This window comes from Microcebus murinus, chromosome 22 (assembly GCF_040939455.1).
Source record: "Microcebus murinus isolate Inina chromosome 22, M.murinus_Inina_mat1.0, whole genome shotgun sequence".
NCBI lineage: Eukaryota > Metazoa > Chordata > Mammalia > Primates > Cheirogaleidae > Microcebus > Microcebus murinus.
Window position 1 is genome coordinate 25279472 of NC_134125.1, and position 17643 is coordinate 25297114.

General features: G+C 57.7%; 2 protein-coding genes across 3 annotated transcripts; both read right to left on the minus strand.

Annotated features, from left to right (window-relative positions):
- Positions 1-5942: 5942 nt before the first annotated feature.
- Positions 5943-8001, minus strand: SDF2L1 (stromal cell derived factor 2 like 1). 2 transcript variants are annotated; one of them, XM_012776698.2, is made up of 3 exons: positions 7728-8001; positions 7210-7406; positions 5943-6348 (listed from the first exon to the last, which is right to left on the minus strand). In XM_012776698.2, the coding sequence occupies exons 1-3, from the start codon at positions 7933-7935 to the stop codon at positions 6067-6069; spliced, it is 687 nt and encodes a 228-aa protein (XP_012632152.1). In that variant the 5' UTR covers positions 7936-8001; the 3' UTR covers positions 5943-6066. The 2 variants fall into 2 exon arrangements, with proteins under 2 accessions (XP_012632152.1, XP_012632154.1); XM_012776700.2 differs by having other exon boundaries at positions 7749-7999.
- A 4598-nt stretch (positions 8002-12599) lies between these two features.
- On the minus strand, positions 12600-17294 carry CCDC116 (coiled-coil domain containing 116). Its single transcript, XM_075996755.1, has 5 exons — positions 17212-17294; positions 16778-16919; positions 15506-16060; positions 14806-15393; positions 12600-13661 (listed from the first exon to the last, which is right to left on the minus strand). Exons 2-5 carry the CDS (start codon positions 16847-16849, stop codon positions 12783-12785), a joined length of 2094 nt encoding a protein of 697 aa, XP_075852870.1. The 5' UTR covers positions 16850-16919; positions 17212-17294; the 3' UTR covers positions 12600-12782.
- Between the last annotated feature and the right edge of the window lie 349 nt (positions 17295-17643).

A 17643-nucleotide genomic window follows, 5' to 3' on the forward strand; every position in this document is an offset into this window, starting at 1 on the left:
GTGGCCTGTGGGGATCTGAGACCTGGAATGCAGGCATGCTTGGAAGGGGCCTCTGTCCGGGGGAAGGATGCCCTCTGACCCCAGAGGCCCAGGCCTGGCTAGAATCTCAAGTTTCCATGGAGAAGGGAGTGAATTGGGCAGGGGGAGGGGATGGTCCCTAGGTCCAAGGGGCCTGGCCTCCCCCTGGGGAGGAGGAGGTGAGGGTTGCGGGGAGGGAGGTCCCCAAGGCTGGTCTCAGATGCTTTGACAATATCATTGCACTGCTTCTCAGAGCACAGTAGTGCAACCTCGTCAGAGCACCTGCGGCCAGCAGGGGGGACCCCACCGTCCCCACTACGCACACAGCTGGGAAGCTCAACCGCAGCTGCGTGGGTGGGGCCAGAGCTCCTGTCTAGTCCATCGGGGCAGGGAAGGGGATCCCAGCAGAACTGCAGTCCTCGAGGTCCTCAGAACCTCACAGCACCCAGGCCTTCCCTGGCACGCTCCGGATTGCCCGTAGCGGGAGCTGGCGGGCCAGATGGGGCAGAGGGCGCAGACACAAAGGAGAGGGCCCGCGCTCGGCAGTCCAAAGCCCGCTGGCGCCCGGAGCCAGGTGGGTACAGCCCGACGATCCTGCGCCCCGACTCAGCCAGCGGCTCGGGGAGAAGGGTGGCCCCACCCTAGGACGATGGGCCCCTTCCAGCTCAGGGCCCCATCCCTGGCCCCTTGCCCCCTACATGGGCGTCGCGTTCTGCCTAACAGATTCCTCTGTCCCGATACCCAGAGCGAAACAGAGGAATGGAGGGCTCCCCGCCCTTGTGGAGTGCCCTGCCCTGAGAGCGCTCCGGGGTCCCGGCAGCGCCCCTCCGCTCGTCCCGCCGGGTAGGGCCGTCCTGCCCACGCCCCCTCCCCAGACCCGGCTACTCACGCAGACCGACGCCCTTCCGCCCAGGCCCGGGCAGGACACGCCCGGTCAGGGGACGGAGCCCTGGCCGCCGTCCGCCCCGTGGTCGCCGTCCGGACGGCCCCGCGCCTCGTGGCGCCCCCCGCCCGCGGCTCCATCTTTAACCCGCTGACAGTCGGGCGGCCGGCCCGGGCTCCTTAGCATAGCGCCGCGCTCATTGGCCGGCGCGGCGCGGCGCTGCGTCCCCGCACGCCGATTGGCCGAGGCTGGAGCGATTTCAAAAGAGCCTCCCGGCTCCCATTGGCCCGGCGCCGGGCGAGGCTGGAGCCCGAAGGTTTTAACAATGAGTTGTACAAACACTTTCTCCCCATTCATAACTTATCAAAAGGAACTTTGCCCGCCTTTTCTCAGCTCCAGCCTCTGCAAGTTTTCTAGCAGCACCCACCCGATCGCCAGGAAGCCCGGTGGGGGGCGCCGGGCGTGCGGCCGAGCCCCCCAGGGAGGGACTGCGACCCTCGGGAAACGCCCGGACCGCTAACCGAGCTCGCGGTCGAAGGCAGCTGCGGACTGCTTTGTTTTGCATGCAGAGATTGCTCCCTGCGCCTCCGGGTAGCCTCCCCCACCCAACCCCACCGCATCGTCGGCAGGACCTGAGCAGGCTGGGCTGCGGAGGCCCGGTCCTGGGGCCCGCGGAGCCTTGCGGATCCGTGGGAGACGCTGGGAAGGAGGTGTCGGCTTGGGTCTCTTCGTGACTGCGATCCACCTTGTGGGCGAGCATTCATAGAGCGCCTGCCCTGCCTGGCTGACGACCAGGAAGGGTATTCGTTGCCTGCCTTTAGCACAGTTCTTTGGGGCAGCTGTGTGTCTGCTCCCACTCCTGTTTTACTCTCAGTCCTATGGACGGAAGCAAATGTTTTGAGACAGGCAGAGCTGGGTTCAAATCTTTATGAACCTCTGTTGCCTTCTTTACAAAACCGAGATGATAATCTAACCAGCTTCATAGAGTTGTTGCCAGGAGCAAACGAGATACTGTGTAAATCATTGGCCTGACACCTTGCACTTAGTAAATGCTCAGTTCTGCAGCTGCTGCACTTTTTATTTTCGTTCTTGTCCTGCATTCTACCTAGAGTCATCTGACCTACTCCCACACCTAGGGCTTTGGTTGCCCAAGAATTCCTACACTGTTGGGTTCTGCTCTTAATCAACACACCCACCCCACTGCTTACCTGTGTGTGGTGGTAGGTGGATAATAGCCAAAGGCAGGAGTGAACACTTAAAGCCCAGGAGTGCCCCTTGGATTTACAGGGTGTAGTCTACACTGTTGGTGCCCCTCACACACATCCCCTTGACCCTCACCTCTAGAGCGGATGCTCATTGCCAGCACCTGCAGCTCTGCCTGGAGGTCTTATTCTGGCTCCAGGAGCCCCTTGCCCAAAGTACAGGGCAAATGGGAGGTGCTAGAGTCATTCTCCCCACCCACCCTGCAGCTTTCGGCCAATAAAGGAAGATACTGGCCAAGCATGGTGGCTCACGCTTGTAATCCTAGCACTCTGGGAGGCAGAGGTGGAGGATCACTTGAGGTCAGGAGTGCAAGACCCCATCTCTACTAAAAATAGAGAGAAATTAGCTGGGCATGATGGCGCATGCCTGTAGTCCCAGCTACTGGAGAAGGATTGCTTGAGCCCAGGAGTTTGAGGTTGCTGTGAGCTAGGTGATGCCATGGCACTCTAGCCTGGGCAACAGAGCAAGGCTCTGTCTCAAAAAGAAAAAAGGAAGGTACTTTGTTGGGTAAGTATCCCCCCTACCCCTTGTTCCTTGCCCCTCAGGTGGGATGTGTGTTCTGTACTGGGTCCCAGAGCCCTCCAGTGAGACTGAGCTCCAGCTGTGCACAGGGATGGCTTGCTCGGTAATGCACCCTTCTCTGGTTTCTTTCCTCTCCCCTCTCACAGCCCCACTTCTCTGTCTCAGTGTTTTCTGGAATCACCTCCTGACGGTCTACTTCCATTCAAATACTCTCAGGTCAGGTGAGCGATAGGAAGAGTGTAGCCTTTGACAGTGGAGGGGCCTCATGGAGGAGGGAAGGGGAGCAATGGGCCCAGGGCCTACACATGAACCCCCTCCCCTCATAACTCACAATTAGCTAGAGCTTTTCTTTTTTTTTTTTTTTTTTTTTTTTTTTTTTTTTTTTTTTGAGACAGAGTCTCGCTTTGTTGTCCAGGCTAGAGTGAGTGCCATGGCATCAGCCTAGCTCACAGCAACCTCAAACTCCTGGGCTCAAGCAATCCTTCTGCCTCAGCCTCCCGAGTAGCTGGGACTACAGGCATGAGCCACCATGCCCGGCTAATTTTTTCTATATATATCAGTTGGCCAATTAGTTTCTTTCTATTTATAGTAGAGACGGGGTCTCGCTCTTGCTCAGGCTGGTTTTGAACTCCTGACCTTGAGCAATCCGCCCGCCTCGGCCTCCCAAGAGCTAGGATTACAGGCGTGAGCCACCGCGCCCGGCCTAGCTAGAGCTTTTCTCTCCCCCACTCCCCCAGACCTTTAATGTCAACTGAATTCTCAAATGCCCACACTACTCTAAGCCCCTTCTGGCCAGTTACCACCCCCAGCCTCTCCTGGGGCTCTTTGTTCTCCTTCCGGGAAGCAGCACTGATACCCCTAGGAGCTCCCTTAAACTCCTCTGTCCTAGACAGCTCTACCTCAGCTGATTGAGCAAATCCAGAAGCCTGTAATCACTGCCATCACCTCTAGAGGCCGCCCACGCACCAGCAAAGCTGACTGTTATCTTCCTTTATTAGGGCCCATCCCATTCTAGCTCACAGCAACCTCCAACTCCTGGGCTCAATTGATCCTCCTGCCTCAGCTTCCTGAGTAGCTGGGATTACAGGCATGCGCCACCATGCCCGGCTAATTTTTTGTATATATATTTTTAATTGGTCAATTAATTTCTATTTTTTTTAGTAGAGACAGGGTCTCACTCTTGCTCAGGCTGGTCTCAAACTCCTGACCTTGAGTGATCCACCCACGTTGGCCTCCCAGAGTGCTAGGAGGCGCGCCCCGCCAAGGGCCCATCCCATTCTGCACCTGCCTTTAAGTTGCAACACTCTGCCTGCCCCACACTGGGCCTCCTCTTCTGGGAAGCATTCTCAGAGTCTGCAAGTAGCAGGTCTCTTTTTTTCTTTTCTTTTTTTTTTTTTTTGAGACAGAGTCTCACTTTGTTGCCCAGGCTAGAGTGAGTGTCGTGGCATCAGCCTAGCTCACAGCAACCTCAAACTCCTGGGCTCAGGCGATCCTCCTGTCTCAGCCTCCCAAGTAGCTGGGACTACAGGCATGTGCCACCATGCCCGGCTAAGTTTTTGTATATATATTTTTAGTTGTCCAATTAATTTCTTTCTATTTTTTTTTTTTTTTAGTAGAGACGGGGTCTTGCTCAGGCTGGTTTTGAACTCCTGACCTCGAGCCATCTGCCCACCTCGGCCTCTCAGAGTGCTAGGATTACAGGCGTGAGCCACCGCACCCGGCCCCCTTTTTTTTTTTTTTTTTGAGACAGAGTCTCACTTTGTTGCCCAGGCCAGAGTGAGTGCCATGGCATCAGCCTAGCTCACAGCAACCTCAAACTCCTGGGCTCAAGCAATCCTACTGCCTCAGCCACCCGAGTAGCTGGGACTACGGGCATGTGCCACCATGCCTGGCTAATTTTTTCTATATATATTAGTTGGCCAATTAATTTGTTTCTATTTATAGTAGAGACGGGGTCTCGCTCTTGCTCAGGCTGGTTTCAAACTCCTGACCCCAAGCAATCCACCCGCTTTGGCCTCCCAGAGTGCTAGGATTACAGGCGTGAGCCACCATGCCCAGCCAGCAGATTTCTTTTGTGGTTGCCTTCCCTTGTGATATAGTTTAAAATTCTGTGATCTCTTTGGGACCTTAGAAGCTCGTGGTGGAGGTCTGAGATGCCACACGCCTAAGCAGGCTGGGTGCCACTTGCACCAAGAGTGAGGAAACCATGATGCTAATTTCCAGCCAATGGGCAGAGTCTTTGCCTGGCCCTTGGTCTGAAACAGGTTTGAAGGCTGGGGCCAATGGCTCACGCCTGTAATCCTAGCACTCTAGGAGGCCAAGGTGGGAGGATTCCTTGAGCTTAGGAGTTCGAGACCAGCCTGAGCAAGAGCAAGACCCTGTCTCTACTAAAAATAAGAAAAACTAGCTGGGCATGGTGGTGCAGGCCTGTGGACCCAGCTACTTGGGAGGCTGAGACAGGAGGATTGCTTGAGCCCATGAGATTGAGGTTGCCGTGAGCTATGATGACACCACGGCACTCTAGGCCAGACAACATAACAAGACTGTCTCAAAAAAAAAAAAAAAAAAAAAAAAAATCAGGTATCAAGACTGTCATACAGGCCGGGCGCTGTGGCTCACGCCTGTAATCCTAGCTCTTGGGAGGCCGAGGCGGGCGGATTGCTCAAGGTCAGGAGTTCAAAACCAGCCTGAGCAAGAGCGAGACCCCGTCTCTACTATAAATAGAAAGAAATTAATTGGCCAACTGATATATATATAAAAAATTAGCCGGGCATGGTGGCGCATGCCTGTAGTCCCAGCTACCCGGGAGGCTGAGGCAGAAGGATCACTCGAGCCCAGGAGTTTGAGGTTGCTGTGAGCTAGGCTGACGCCACGGCACTCACTCTAGCCTGGGCAACAAAGTGAGACTCTGTCTCAAAAAAAAAAAAAAAAAAAAAAAAAAGACTGTCATACAGCTAACAGGAGAGTTGGATCCTCCTATCAAGGGATAAGGAGGCTGGAAAGCTTATGCCCCATCCCAGCTGGCAGGGAGTGGGGCTCTGGCTCATCCTGCCTGGGGAACTGGGGTCACTTGCCATAGACCACCTCTGGGTGGATGGGGGGGGGGGGCTGTGCTTGCCCAGGGCAGTATTGAAGTCCATGGAAGAGTATCAGAAAGGTGAGGGCAGGTTCCGCAGTCAGGCTGGGCTAAAGACTAGAGGTAGAGGCTTGGGATGGCTGGAACCTACTGGTCACCCCCAGGCTCACAGCAAAACAATTGCAAACCAACATTCTTTAATGACAAAGGCACTTGAGGACCCCTACAAACCCCAAATCTTCACAAGAGTGGCCCTGCAGGTGCCCCACTCTGCCACCCTCTGTCTGTCTATCCATCCAGGTATTCAGAGTTCATCGTGACCTGCAGAGGCCTCCACACTGGGCTTGATAAAGATGCCTTCCATGGCCTTCCACATATTGTGCGTGTTGGCGCTGGTCATGCCGTGCACCTCATGCTGCCCACGGATGGGGCTCCCATACTGTTCACCCGTCACAGACAGGAACACAGAGGTGCCCACGTGCTGGAAGCGCACCGCAGCCTCGCGCTCCCAGTGCTTCCCGGAACAGCGCACTGTCCACAGGTCCAGGTCGTCACCTTCACCATCTTCCCCAAAGGCGCTCACCTCCTACAGTGCAGGGGACAGAAGGACAGTGCCACCACAGTGGCAGTGGTGGCACTGGCCCTCTAGTGCTTCCCTGCACTTCCCTGAGCCTCAGCTCCCACCGCTGCAAAAGTCAAGGCCACAACCCTCCCACACGCAGCGCCCTGGCTCTTCAGAAGCAAACACTCCTTGTTCCAGCTGTCTGTGCAGTGAGCACTGGCCCCCAGAGCCAAGCCCTCTTCTCATGGTTCTCCCAGTCCTAACCCCTCACACTGCCTTCAGCCAGAGGTTCAACCTCTCAGGCTGACGGTCAAGATCTCTATCCATCTCAAACTTTTTCTTCCACCGACTCCCTGTCCCATGTCAACCCAAGTTCCAATGACCTCTTTGCCTTGGCACAACTCTTCCACAGGCCTAGAAAGCCCCTCTGGTCCCCTCTGTGGCCTGGAGGACTCGGACTCACCCTTCTAGTCCCAGCCCAAGTTCCTCCTCCCCCGCGGAGTTCCTGCTCCCCACTGTCAAGATCCCCCTCCCGGGTCCCACTTGCCCCCAGAAGGGGAGCTATCCCCACGGATCTCTCTTCCCATAGGCCTCCCTGCTGGGCACCTAGGGGCAGGACCCCGGCAGAGGAACCTGTGTCTCCAGAGGGGGCGCTCGGTAAACATTTCTTTTTTTTTTTGTTTTGTTTTGTTTTTTTTAAAAGTTTTTTACTTTATATTTTTATTAATTTTTAATTTTAAATTTCTTTTCTTCAGAAGATGACACACCAAGAAGAACATTTCTGAATGGAAATCTCCATTTCACAGAAGCAGCTGAGGCTCAGATTGGAACCCCGGCCCTTCACACACACTGCCAGGGCCTTTCGGGGGTGGGGTGGGCGCTCACCTGGTTGTTGGACAACGGGGACGAGAAGTGGTGCGTGTGCAGGTTCTTGCCGGTGAGCACGTGTGTGAGCCGCACCGCCTGCCCGCAGCGCACCGGGAGCCCGCGCGGGCACCCGCCCTCCGAGCCGCCGCGGATCCGCCAGTAGCTGTTGGCGTCATCCGACGCCTCCACGCCGGTCACCGACTGCTGGCCACTCCCTGCGGAGTGACACCACCTCAGTCACTCGCGGAACGCTCTCCGGACACCATAACATTTCCCCCACGACCGCAAGCCTGGGATCCCAACGGCTGCCGCTCGGCCCGCAGCCCCGGCCCCCAGCTCACCCCCAAGTGCTCTGGCCCAGTTTCCCGAAGATTCTCCCGGTCCTCGACACCCAGACGACACCCTCAGAGCCCGGGTCCTGTCCCTTGGTCCCCAGGGACCCCGGCTCCCCAGCCGCCCGGCTCGCAGACGGCTCCAGCCCCGCCCCCGCGACCACCCGCCTCCGAATTCCCAGCCCGAGCCGGGCCCCCGCAGACCTCCCGGCCCGTCCTGCGCACCGGATCCGTATTTGATGTCGTGCGAGTGCAGCCGCACCCTGTGCTGCGTGTTGAATAGTTTCAGCACGGACCCGCAGGTCACCAGCCCGGTGCCGGTCTTGGCGGCGCCACCGCCCGGCACCAAGAGCGCCAGCACCAGCCCCAGCAGCGCGGGCCGGGCAGCCCCGCCGCAGCCCGCGCTCCACATCGCCCCCGACCCGCTCCAGCCGCTCGGGCCCGGGCCGCTTCCGTCCCGCGGCGAGCCAATCAGGCTCTGACAGCGCCGGCGCGTGGCAGCCAATCGTCAGCCCGCGCGCCGATCCGCCTGCACCGCCACTGGGTCGGCGTAGCGGGGACCCGCCCCTGGCTTTCGGAAGCGGCGGGTGGGCGGGGACTAGAGACGCGAGAGGGGTTCTGATTGACCCACGCTTTCCAGGACTCGCCAACGAGGGTCGAGGGAGGGCGGCCGGGGCGCCGAGCCTGGCGCGCTCAAAGCAGCACCTGCCGGTGAGCTCGGCCGCCGCTGCGCTGCTGGACGCCGGCCCAGGGGCCCCTGGGGAACCTGTTCACGAAGTTTCTTTTTTCTTTTTGAGACAGAGTCTCACTCTGTTGCCCGGCCTAGAGTGCCCTGGCGTCAGCCTCGCTCACAGCAACCTCAAACTCCTGGGCTCAAGCGATCCTCCTGCCTCAGCCTCCCGAGTAGCTGGGACTACAGGTATGCACCACCATGCCCGGCTAATTTTTTCTATATATATTAGTTGGCCAATTAATTTCTTTCTATTTATAGTAGAGATGGGTTTCGCTTTTGCTCAGGCTGGTTTCGAACTACTGACCTTCAGTGACCCTCCCGCCTCAGCCTCCCAGAGTGCTAGGATTACAGGCATCAGCCACCGTGTCGGGCCTCACGAGGTTTCTTGATCCTGGATGGGCCCCTGGACCCTCAATTATGGGTCCTTTCCCCTGAGCCCCAGGCCGCAGCTGCAGGGTCTTGAGGTTGCTGGATCACTGGATTTTGTGGTCACAAAGTTGACGGATCCCAAAGTTACTGAATCTCTTGTTCCTTCAGTCCCCAGACCCCAAGATTAATTAATCACCCAGTCATGTGTTCATAGCCCCCTCTCTGACATCTCAGTCCCAAGACCCTGGGTTTCTGAATTCCCTTGGCACTCAGACATTTTTTTTTAAAATTCGTTTTCCTTTTTTAAAAATAAACCATAAGGACATCTTATAAGCACTCACACATTTGACTCATGCCAAGGCTGAATTTCATGGTCACTGGGTCATCAGGCAGCAGGGGGCAACAAGGAGCTGTGGTGTCTGATTATCACAGGTTCTCACCAGAAAGCCCCAAAGCTGTCTTAGAAACCACAGAGCAAGGAGACCAAGGGACAGTGGGAACCAAGCCTGGGTGACTGTGTGTCCCAGGCCTCCTGGCCATGAGCAGTTTGACGAAGCCCAGAGTTTTGTCATCTCAGTCTTCAAGGGAGGAAAACTTACACCAATGTTTACTTACTAATTCATGGAACGTTCTTTTTTTTTTTTTTTTTTTTGAGACAGAGTCTCACTTTGTTGCCTAGGCTAGAGTGAGTGCCGTGGCGTCAGCCTAGCTCACAGCAACCTCACACTCCTGGGCTCAAGCAATCCTCCTGCCTTAGCCTCCCGAGTATCTGGGGCTACAGGCATGCTCCACCATGCCCGGATAATTTTTTTTGTATATATATATATATATATATATATATATATTAGTTGGCCAATTAATTTCTTTCTATTTATAGTAGAGAAAGGGTCTCGCTCTTGCTCAGGCTGGTTTCGAACTCCTGACCTTGAGCAATCCACCTGCCTTGGCCTCCCAGAGTGCTAGGATTACAGGTGTGAGCCACCACGCCGGACCCATGGAACATTTTTACAGTGACTTCACTCCAGGTCCCCGGCTGGGGGCATATTACAGAGGAACTAGCTCTGCGCTATATTATCCAAGAGGCTGACTAAGCATGTACTTGAAGCACTAGCAAAGCAGGGAGAAAAGTTTATATTTAATTAAATCATCCATAATTTTGCATTCAGAAAATCCAGAGTTAAGCCATCTTAATTAAAGCAACATGTTATTTTGGGTTTTCATGTTTATATTGTTTTTGTTTTGAATTACATATGGAATAAGGCACTTTGATCTTTTCAGCACTTAGGGTGTCTAAATGGTTAACGGTGTGCCGTGGATTTGGCAGTCCCCGACCTTGAGGGGCCTCTAGTCCAGGGTAGAGGGGCCAGAGTACAATCAGAGAGTACAATGGAGATGTCTCTTGGACATGTCCGAAGGCGTCTCAAACTTAACACGTCCAAAGCAGAATTCGTGGTCTTTACCCTCAAATTGCTCCTTCTCCACGCTTCCGAGTCACAGTAAATGGCACCTCCATTCACCAGTTGCTCAGGCCCAAAACTCAGGATTCTTCTTTGATTTTGCTTTACCTTGATTCTTACATCTAATTCAACAGGTTTTGATGGCTCTGAGTCCAAAATGGATTACGAGGCATCCCTCCTGAGTCCCTTGTCACCACCCTGACCCATGCCCCTCCATCTCCCATCCAGATATCTGCCACTGCCTCCTCCTGAAGGGTCTCCTGCTTCCACTGGCTTCTCCAAGGCATTCTCCACACAGGGAAGTGGCAAAAGCACAAATTAGATCATGCCAGTCGCATGGCAAAAGCCCCAACAGTTTGCCAGTTGCAGTTAGGACCAGAAGATGGTGAGGACAAGGCAGGCAATCTCCCTGACAGGCAAGATTCTAAGTAGGCTGAGCTCCTGGAACCAGAGTGGGGGTAGTCAATGTGGCTCTCTCTTGACTCTCATGGGGCTTGGTAGCCTCTCATAATGGTTCCTGCCTCCCCCTGCAGACCACCTTCTCTGGCTCACCCTGTGGGCGGATTATGGCATCTCCAACCAGAATCTTCAGGTTTAGATTCTCAAGGGAGAGTATGGTCAGCTCAACTTGGGTGCAAGGACTGCTCAAGGTGCAAGAAGTAAGTGCTTTGAGGGACTTCTGAGTACCAGCCATAGGAACTCAGAAGGGTCCTCCTAGCCCCTAGGAGGCTAGTGGAGGCACCATGCAGTAATGGTGCACAGGCCAGCCCATTGCATGGTGAGAGGGCACAGGGAGAGGGACCCTGGAGGGCAAAAGGCCATCTGGAATATTCCAGCCACACCCAAGCTCCCAGCTGAAAGCAGTCACATGCCCAGTTGAGCCTGTCAACCCCGTGTCATGATAAATATTTTGTTTGAAGTCACTTAGGTATTGGAGTGGCTTGTACACAGCGATAGATGTCTGAAACAGCAAATAAGGACAGTGTTTCTAGCATAATACCAGTGGTCTCCAAAGGGGCTATTCCCACCCCACGGATGTGTTCCTCTGAGGCTGGGTGGGGATACGTTCCCATTTCTCTCGATGACTTGGCAGCAGGACCTGGGAAACAGGTGGGATCATGGCGGGTGCTATCTCCTCTTGACTCCATTCTGCCGACAGGATATCCTGCTTCTCTGGACAGGGGTGGACAATGCCGCCCCGCACCATCCACGTGGATCTCCAGCAATCAGTGCAAACCACCAGCATCTCTCAGTCCGTGCCGATTGCAGGCTCCTGGTAAAGAGCTGAGTGGCCTAGCTTGGAATAGGGATGTGCCAATGTGGCCAATCAACTGTGGCCAAGTGGTATGACAATAAGGTACAAAAATGGAGCTATTATGGCCTCACACTGTGGTGGTGGCAGTAGCAGGTGGCCTCAGGGAATGGGAATCAAGTTGGGTGTGTGCCCTAAAAGATCTTCGGCACAAGAGGTCTTTGGAGAAAGAGGTTCCTCGTGTGCCCACCTTAGGACTCTGGTCCCTCTGAGTGGCAGATGAGCAAATGCTCCTCCCCCTTGAATCGCAGGTGTGGCTCTGGCTCCAGAGACTACAGTTGCTGTGTCCTCACACGTGGGCCACTGGTCACAGCCACCTGTCAGTTACTTAGAGTCAAGCGTGCACGAGCAGGCCTGGCTTCTGGGCATCAGGCTAGCATCCAAGGATTGAGAGAGACCCCCAGGCTCTCCACAAGGCAGCCTGCAGCAGGAAGGCAAGGTTGGAGCGCCTTCGCATGCTTTCTTGTCCTCCACTGAGACCGGGCCACAGAGGCAGAGGGGGAGAGGCTGAGCTGCTCTCTCAGCAAAGGTGCCAGGGTGACAACAGACTGGCTGCCCTCGGAAGACAGAGGGAAGGGGGGCACTGTGCTATTGGCACAGGATGGCCACAAGCCCCTAGAGACCTGCCAATCACAGCACAAGCCGTGTCCACAGACCCTTCTAGAGAGAGCTGCCCTGCCCAGAGCTGCTGCTGGGAAGTCAGTCTCGGAGCCAGCTCGGGCAGCCAACCCACAGCCTAACCCACCAGCAGCCACCACATGGCCTGGCACGGAGACTCCAGATTCTCACAGCTGGAGCTGGGAACACAAATGAGGAAGACAGGGGGCGCACCAGGAGAGGGTGGGCGTGCAGCTCCTGCAGCAGGTGAAGATGTGGCATGTTGAAGCGAGAAGGGAGCCACCCCAGGCAGAGAAAGAGCTCCCCAGAAGCAAGAACAGGGGCCATGAATGAGGGGTGACGAGCAGTCCTCAGAGGCTCGAAGTTGCAGACTGGAGCTGCAGACTGCAGTTGGGAAGAGCCACACAGCAAAGTGGCGGCGCGTGGCAAGGGGGCTGGTCTCCCAAGAGGAGCAGCCACGAGGCAGAGCACTGGCAGCCACCAGGAAGGCTGGCTGCGGCCTGCTGGCCCCACTAAAGGTGCTACCCAAGGGCAAGTGTGCAGGTGCACAGAAAGGGAGGCTGAACTCTCAGGCCATGAAAACCGCGCTCTGTCAACACAGGCTTTATTTCTATTTCATACATTGGCTTCCCTGAGGGTCTCAGCAAAGCTGGCTGTGGGTGTTCACTCCCAAGCTCTGCTCAGGGCAGGGCTGCCGAGTGGGCAGTAACTCTGTGATGGAGCAGGAGGAGGAGTGGGGGATCAAGTGCTCAGTGTGGCTTGCAGGGACCTCACGGGGGGTCACTGTGGCCCACATCCACAGAGTGGCTGACCAAGGCCTCCGCACTAGGCTGAGGGAGGCTCTGGGACCCACTTTCAGCCTTGGAGGCTGACAGCTCCTCCTCGACCTCAACCCCGTCACTGCACTCGCTGTCTTCGGCGGTCGGTGTTTCCTTGGACTTGGGGGGACTAGAGCCCACACCAGTGCCAGAGGACACTGAGAGCTTGGGCTCCAACAGGCTCCTGAGTGTCGGGTCTGCGGCTGCCACTGGCTTCTGAGAGCTGAGCAGCTGGCTGGCTGGCAAGTCAGCATAGAGCATGTGGCAGGACTCCGTGGCCTGGAGCTGGTCCTGGTCGGTGTCGGGGGGCTGCGTGGAGGGGGGCTGTGTGGAGGGGGGCTGCGTGGAGGGGGGCCGCGTGGAGGAGGGCCACGTGGAGGGGGGCTGCATGGAGAGGAGCTTCACGGAGAGGGGCTGCATGGACGGGGGCCGAGTGGAGAGGAGCTTCGCGGAGGGGGGCTGCGTGGACGGGGGCCGCGTGGAAGGGGGCTCGGGGCTGCGCCGGGAGGCCTGCCAGGCCCTCTCAGCTTTCTCCAGCTTGTGCCGCAGGCAGGCCCAGTCGATCTTTGAGGACAGGTGGATGTGAGAGCCCTTCACCTTCTTGAAGCCCAGGAGAAGGTCCATGAGCATCTCAGTGATGGGGAAGGAGATGAAACCCAGCTGCTTATTAAGGTTGTTCTCGAACTTGTACTTGCAGATGAGCAGGGAGACTGCCTGCTGGGTCAGGAAGTTGACCAGTTCCTCGTACCAGGGGTTGCTGAAGTGAGACACGTTGGACTTGGACGGGATGGAGGGCAGAGGCTCCTTCTTCAAGAACTTGCTGCCGGGGTTCTGTGTGACAGCCTGGGAGGGAAAAGGACACATGTCACACACCTAATTGGCTCTATACCTCCTCCCGCCCTGTGATGCCCCTCACACCCGTGGCACCTTCCTTGGTGGCCCTGCCAGCCCTGGGGTCACAAACACGGTTGCCAGCTTGTCACACTGGCACAGTCTTGCCACATATGCTATGCTGTCACACTCAACAGCCAACCCTCACACTCACCTCCTCACACCTGCTACACCTGTCAGGCTAGGGATAAGGTGGGGGACCTCAGTCACCTAACTTGAGCCTTGACCACCTGGGCTCCTGCCCAGGCCTGTGCTCAGAGGGACACATGCCTGGGCCTTGCTGGGGGAGGGAAAAGATGGGGACTGCCAGAGACCTGCCAGGGTGAGGCCACCTGCATCTTCTATGTATCCTCTCCGGTCAGCTTCCTAGGCAGGTAACGGGACTGGAGAGTCCTGCCCTAGGCGGCTGGACACAGGGAGCTGTGCCTAGGATGTGGGGCCCCATGCTGGGCTAAGGCTGCTGTCCATGATGGACAGGATCCTCCCCGTGTGGGAGAGCCTCTGAGATTCACATACAAATGTTAAAAAAAATACCCAGGATAAAAAATAGCCTTTATTCATCTTTGACAACACCTGGTAGTAGCCAGGATTCCTGGTCCCTCATTGGCTTGTCTCCTGACCAAGAGGTTTCCACAGTGCAGGGAAAGAGACCTGGGCCTTGGGCATTTGCTGGGGACAGTGGCTGCTAGGAGTGGTGAGTGAAGCACTTCCGTGAACTCATGCCAGTGACACCGAGCCCCACTCTCGAGGTTGTCACCTCTGGACACGATGAGTTGGGGGACGAGGAGAAGCTTCTTACGAAGGAGGTGAACGGGGAGAGCTTGGGGAGGAGGTACGAGCATGGCGGGTGGCGGGTGGAGGCATGTGGAGGTGCCACTGGGCCCCTGAGGTGGCCCTGGCTGGAGGCCACCTCCACCACAACCCCAGGGGTGGGCAAGGTGAGGTGCAGGCCCCGCCAGGGCCGGGCCCTCTGGCTGGAGCTCAGGGACACAGGTGATGTCTTTAACTTGGGAGCTGGGTCAGGTGCCTCCTGCCTGGAATGAAAGGGGGCGCTGGGGACACTGGGCTTTTCTGTGGGTGTCACCTGGAGCCTTAATTTGGTGGCCATCTGGGCAATAGGCGTGGAGGGGGAGCCCTGTCTGCTGTCGATTTTTCTGCAAAACATCCCGGAGCTGGAGTCTGTCGTGGGGAGGGAGTCACAGGGCTCCTCCCTGTCGGGTGCGGTGAACTTGGAGCCTGGCAACAGCAGGTCGAAGTTAACCGGCAGCCCTGAAGTGGACTCCAAGTTGGCAGGGAAGAGAGGGCAGCCGTCACGGCGGCAGGCGCCACTGAGCTTGTCCACAGCCTGGCTGACCACGCCCTGCAGGGCAGGGAAGAGGTGGTGCTCGGCCAGGAAGTCCAGGGTGCGATGGGGCTCACGGAGTGAACAGTAGCCAGGCAGGTTGAAGGGTGCCGGCTGGCTCAGCAGCGACTGCATCTCCTTGTTGAAGTCCTGCTTGAGGAACAGCTCCCCAGGCCCCAGCTCTGCCGCTTCTGGTGTGCCTGAACTTGGGTCCAGCAGCCCTGAGAACCAGGACAGGGGCTGCTCCTGGGTCCACTGGCTGCTGGTCTGGCTGCCCAGTGAGTCCCACAGCAGGGAGTCCTTCTGGGAGCAGGACTGACTCAGGCCTTTCTGCAAAGAGAGGGCCACTCTGAGAAGTGTCCAGGAGCAGCCAAGCCAGGCCTGGCCCTGGCCCGGACAGGAGTCCATCCTACCCAGCCCCAGCCTTGGCTCCAAATCTCACCCCTTTGTTCTCCAGCCGCAGCAGCCGCTTGAGGTTCTTCTCTAGCAGGAGCTCCTCGCTCACAGGTGGCAGTGAACCTAAGCCGCGAGCTCCCAGGCCACTGTGCCAGCTGTGGGAGCCCAGCCGGCCAGCTGTGCGGCTGCTATGGGAGTCGGACATGGAACTTGAGCAGGATGGGTAGTTGTTGGGGCGTCCCACGCACAGGCTGGGCTGAGCACGGTGCCGGTGCACAGTTCTGAGGCTGGGCCGGGCACGTGCCCGCCGCCTGTCACTTGGCATCTCCACTGGGTCCTGTACCTCCACCAGCGGCACCCCAGCCTCTGTCTTCACAGCAGTCATACGCTCAGTCGCCTCCTCCACCACCGTCTGCAGGCTTTCCAGCACCTGGCCCTCGGTCAGGAAATCCAGGAAGCTGCCAAAGGGCTGAGGGCCTCTTCTGCTTTGGCGGTGGCACCGGAGCACTGACCTGCCATACATGGATGGTGGGTGTGGCTCACGGCCCAGCTTGGCGCTTGGCCCCATTTCCGGGAACAGTGGCTTCTTGGGTGGCTGCACCTGAGCAGACAGACAATCTCAGTGGACAGGGATGCCCTGCAGGTAGAGGTGCCCTGAGGTACCCTAGATGCCACTAGGAGCTGGATGTGGAGTGAACAGTAGAAGGAGTTGCATTTTGGAGTCAGGCATCCCTGGGTTTGCCACCTTCGGGCTGTGTGGCAGTGTGCACAATGGCCCTTCCTGAGGTCTAATTTCCCCGTCACAAGTGGGGATCTATTTAGGGTCACCCTGAAGCTTCCCTGACACCATGGATAGGGAGTCTGAAAGCCCATTTCTGCCCTCACACATGGCATGAGTTGGCAAGCATGAAAGCTCCTTGAGTCTCTCCAGTTCCTCATCTGTCCATGCAGCAGGGCCAGCCCTGTCTCCACTGCTGGGCTGGAGAGAGCACCTGAGGTCCGGAGCCCTGCGCTACCCATGGCTGCTTCTAGGACTTGAGCCATAGGCCTTTAGCCGGCTCCATGCTGCTACTCTGGGTTCCCAACTGCCCAAGCACCTGCAGGGTCGCTGGAAGTCAGGGGGACACAGGGAATGAAACTGAGAGTGCTCAGGGCCCAGCAGGGGGTCACAGGAAAGGCCAAGGCGATGAGGACTTCACTGAGAGGCCCAGTGAAGAGGTCACTGGGAAATGAAAAGGGAGGCTGTGGTCTGGGGCGCCAGGATTGGTGGGGAACTCGTTGGGGGTTCCAGGGTCAGAGCCCTGCTGAGCACACTTACCCGTGCCACATACGTGGAGTGGCCGGCCTCGTCGTCGGCCAAGTAACCCGAGTGGTGGCGGCAGCCGGCCATCGTGCCGGGGTCCCGGCCCGCGGCCCACCTCCTCTCTCTTCAATTCCACTGCACAGCCGCAGACTCCTCTCTGCACAGGGTGGGGAGACGGGGTGAGGGTCTGTCCAGGCCTCCATGGGTCCATGTGTGTCAGTGCCCCCGGGGCCCACGGGTCCCTGGCGCCCCTCCCCCGGCGTCCTTTATGCACCCCGCCCTTGCTCTGCGGGGAGCCCCCCAGGCAATTGCAGACCACGGGATTCCAGAGACGGCGGGGTGGGGTCGCTGGGGACGCCTGCATGCCTTCTCCCACAGTGTCTGGGTCTGGGCGTGTCCAACTCTCCCTCCTCCCACACCCAGGGCGCCCCGGCCTCCGCCCTGCTCACCAGCGCCCGCCCGCGCCGTGTGCGCCCGCGCGAGGGCGGCGGCACAGTGGGCTGGAACCGCGGGCGAGCGACGAGCTTGCTCATTTGCATACTGTGTCGTCATTGGTTCGCTCCAGACCGCTCGCCCACTCGCTTCTCCGACACAATGGCTCGGGGCGGGGCCCGCGTTGGCTCCTCCCCCACCCCGGTGGGCTCCGCCCCCGGCACCCACATTGGCCGGGCTCCGGGGCTGGGGACGCGGCCCGCCAGGCTCCGCCCCGCCAGGAGCAGCCGCAGGCGGCGGCCGGGGTGTGTGCCCCGCACCTGCCCTGGGGAGCAGGAGCCTGAAAGCCAAAGGCACGGCCTCTACCAGAGATACAAGCACCTTCCTCGGTACCCACGGTCCGTCTTGAAACCTCTTGCCGCTGGCGCCTCCCAAGTCACAGACCTAGC

Bases quoted from the DNA above. Each gene is read 5' to 3' on its own strand.
- SDF2L1 (XM_012776698.2), bottom strand. From the start codon at position 7,935: ATGTGGAGCGCGGGCTGCGGCGGGGCTGCCCGGCCCGCGCTGCTGGGG. The intron at 7,407-7,727 runs GTCTGCGGGGGC...GTCACTCCGCAG, and splicing joins TGCGCAGGACGGGCCGGGAG to GGAGTGGCCAGCAGTCGGTG. The intron at 6,349-7,209 runs GTGAGCGCCCAC...CCTGCACTGTAG, and splicing joins CCCCGTTGTCCAACAACCAG to GAGGTGAGCGCCTTTGGGGA.
- CCDC116 (XM_075996755.1), bottom strand. From the start codon at position 16,849: ATGGCCGGCTGCCGCCACCACTCGGGTTACTTGGCCGACGACGAGGCC. The intron at 16,061-16,777 runs GTAAGTGTGCTC...CTGTCTGCTCAG, and splicing joins ACTCCACGTATGTGGCACGG to GTGCAGCCACCCAAGAAGCC. The intron at 15,394-15,505 runs GTGAGATTTGGA...CTCTCTTTGCAG, and splicing joins TGCGGCTGGAGAACAAAGGG to AAAGGCCTGAGTCAGTCCTG.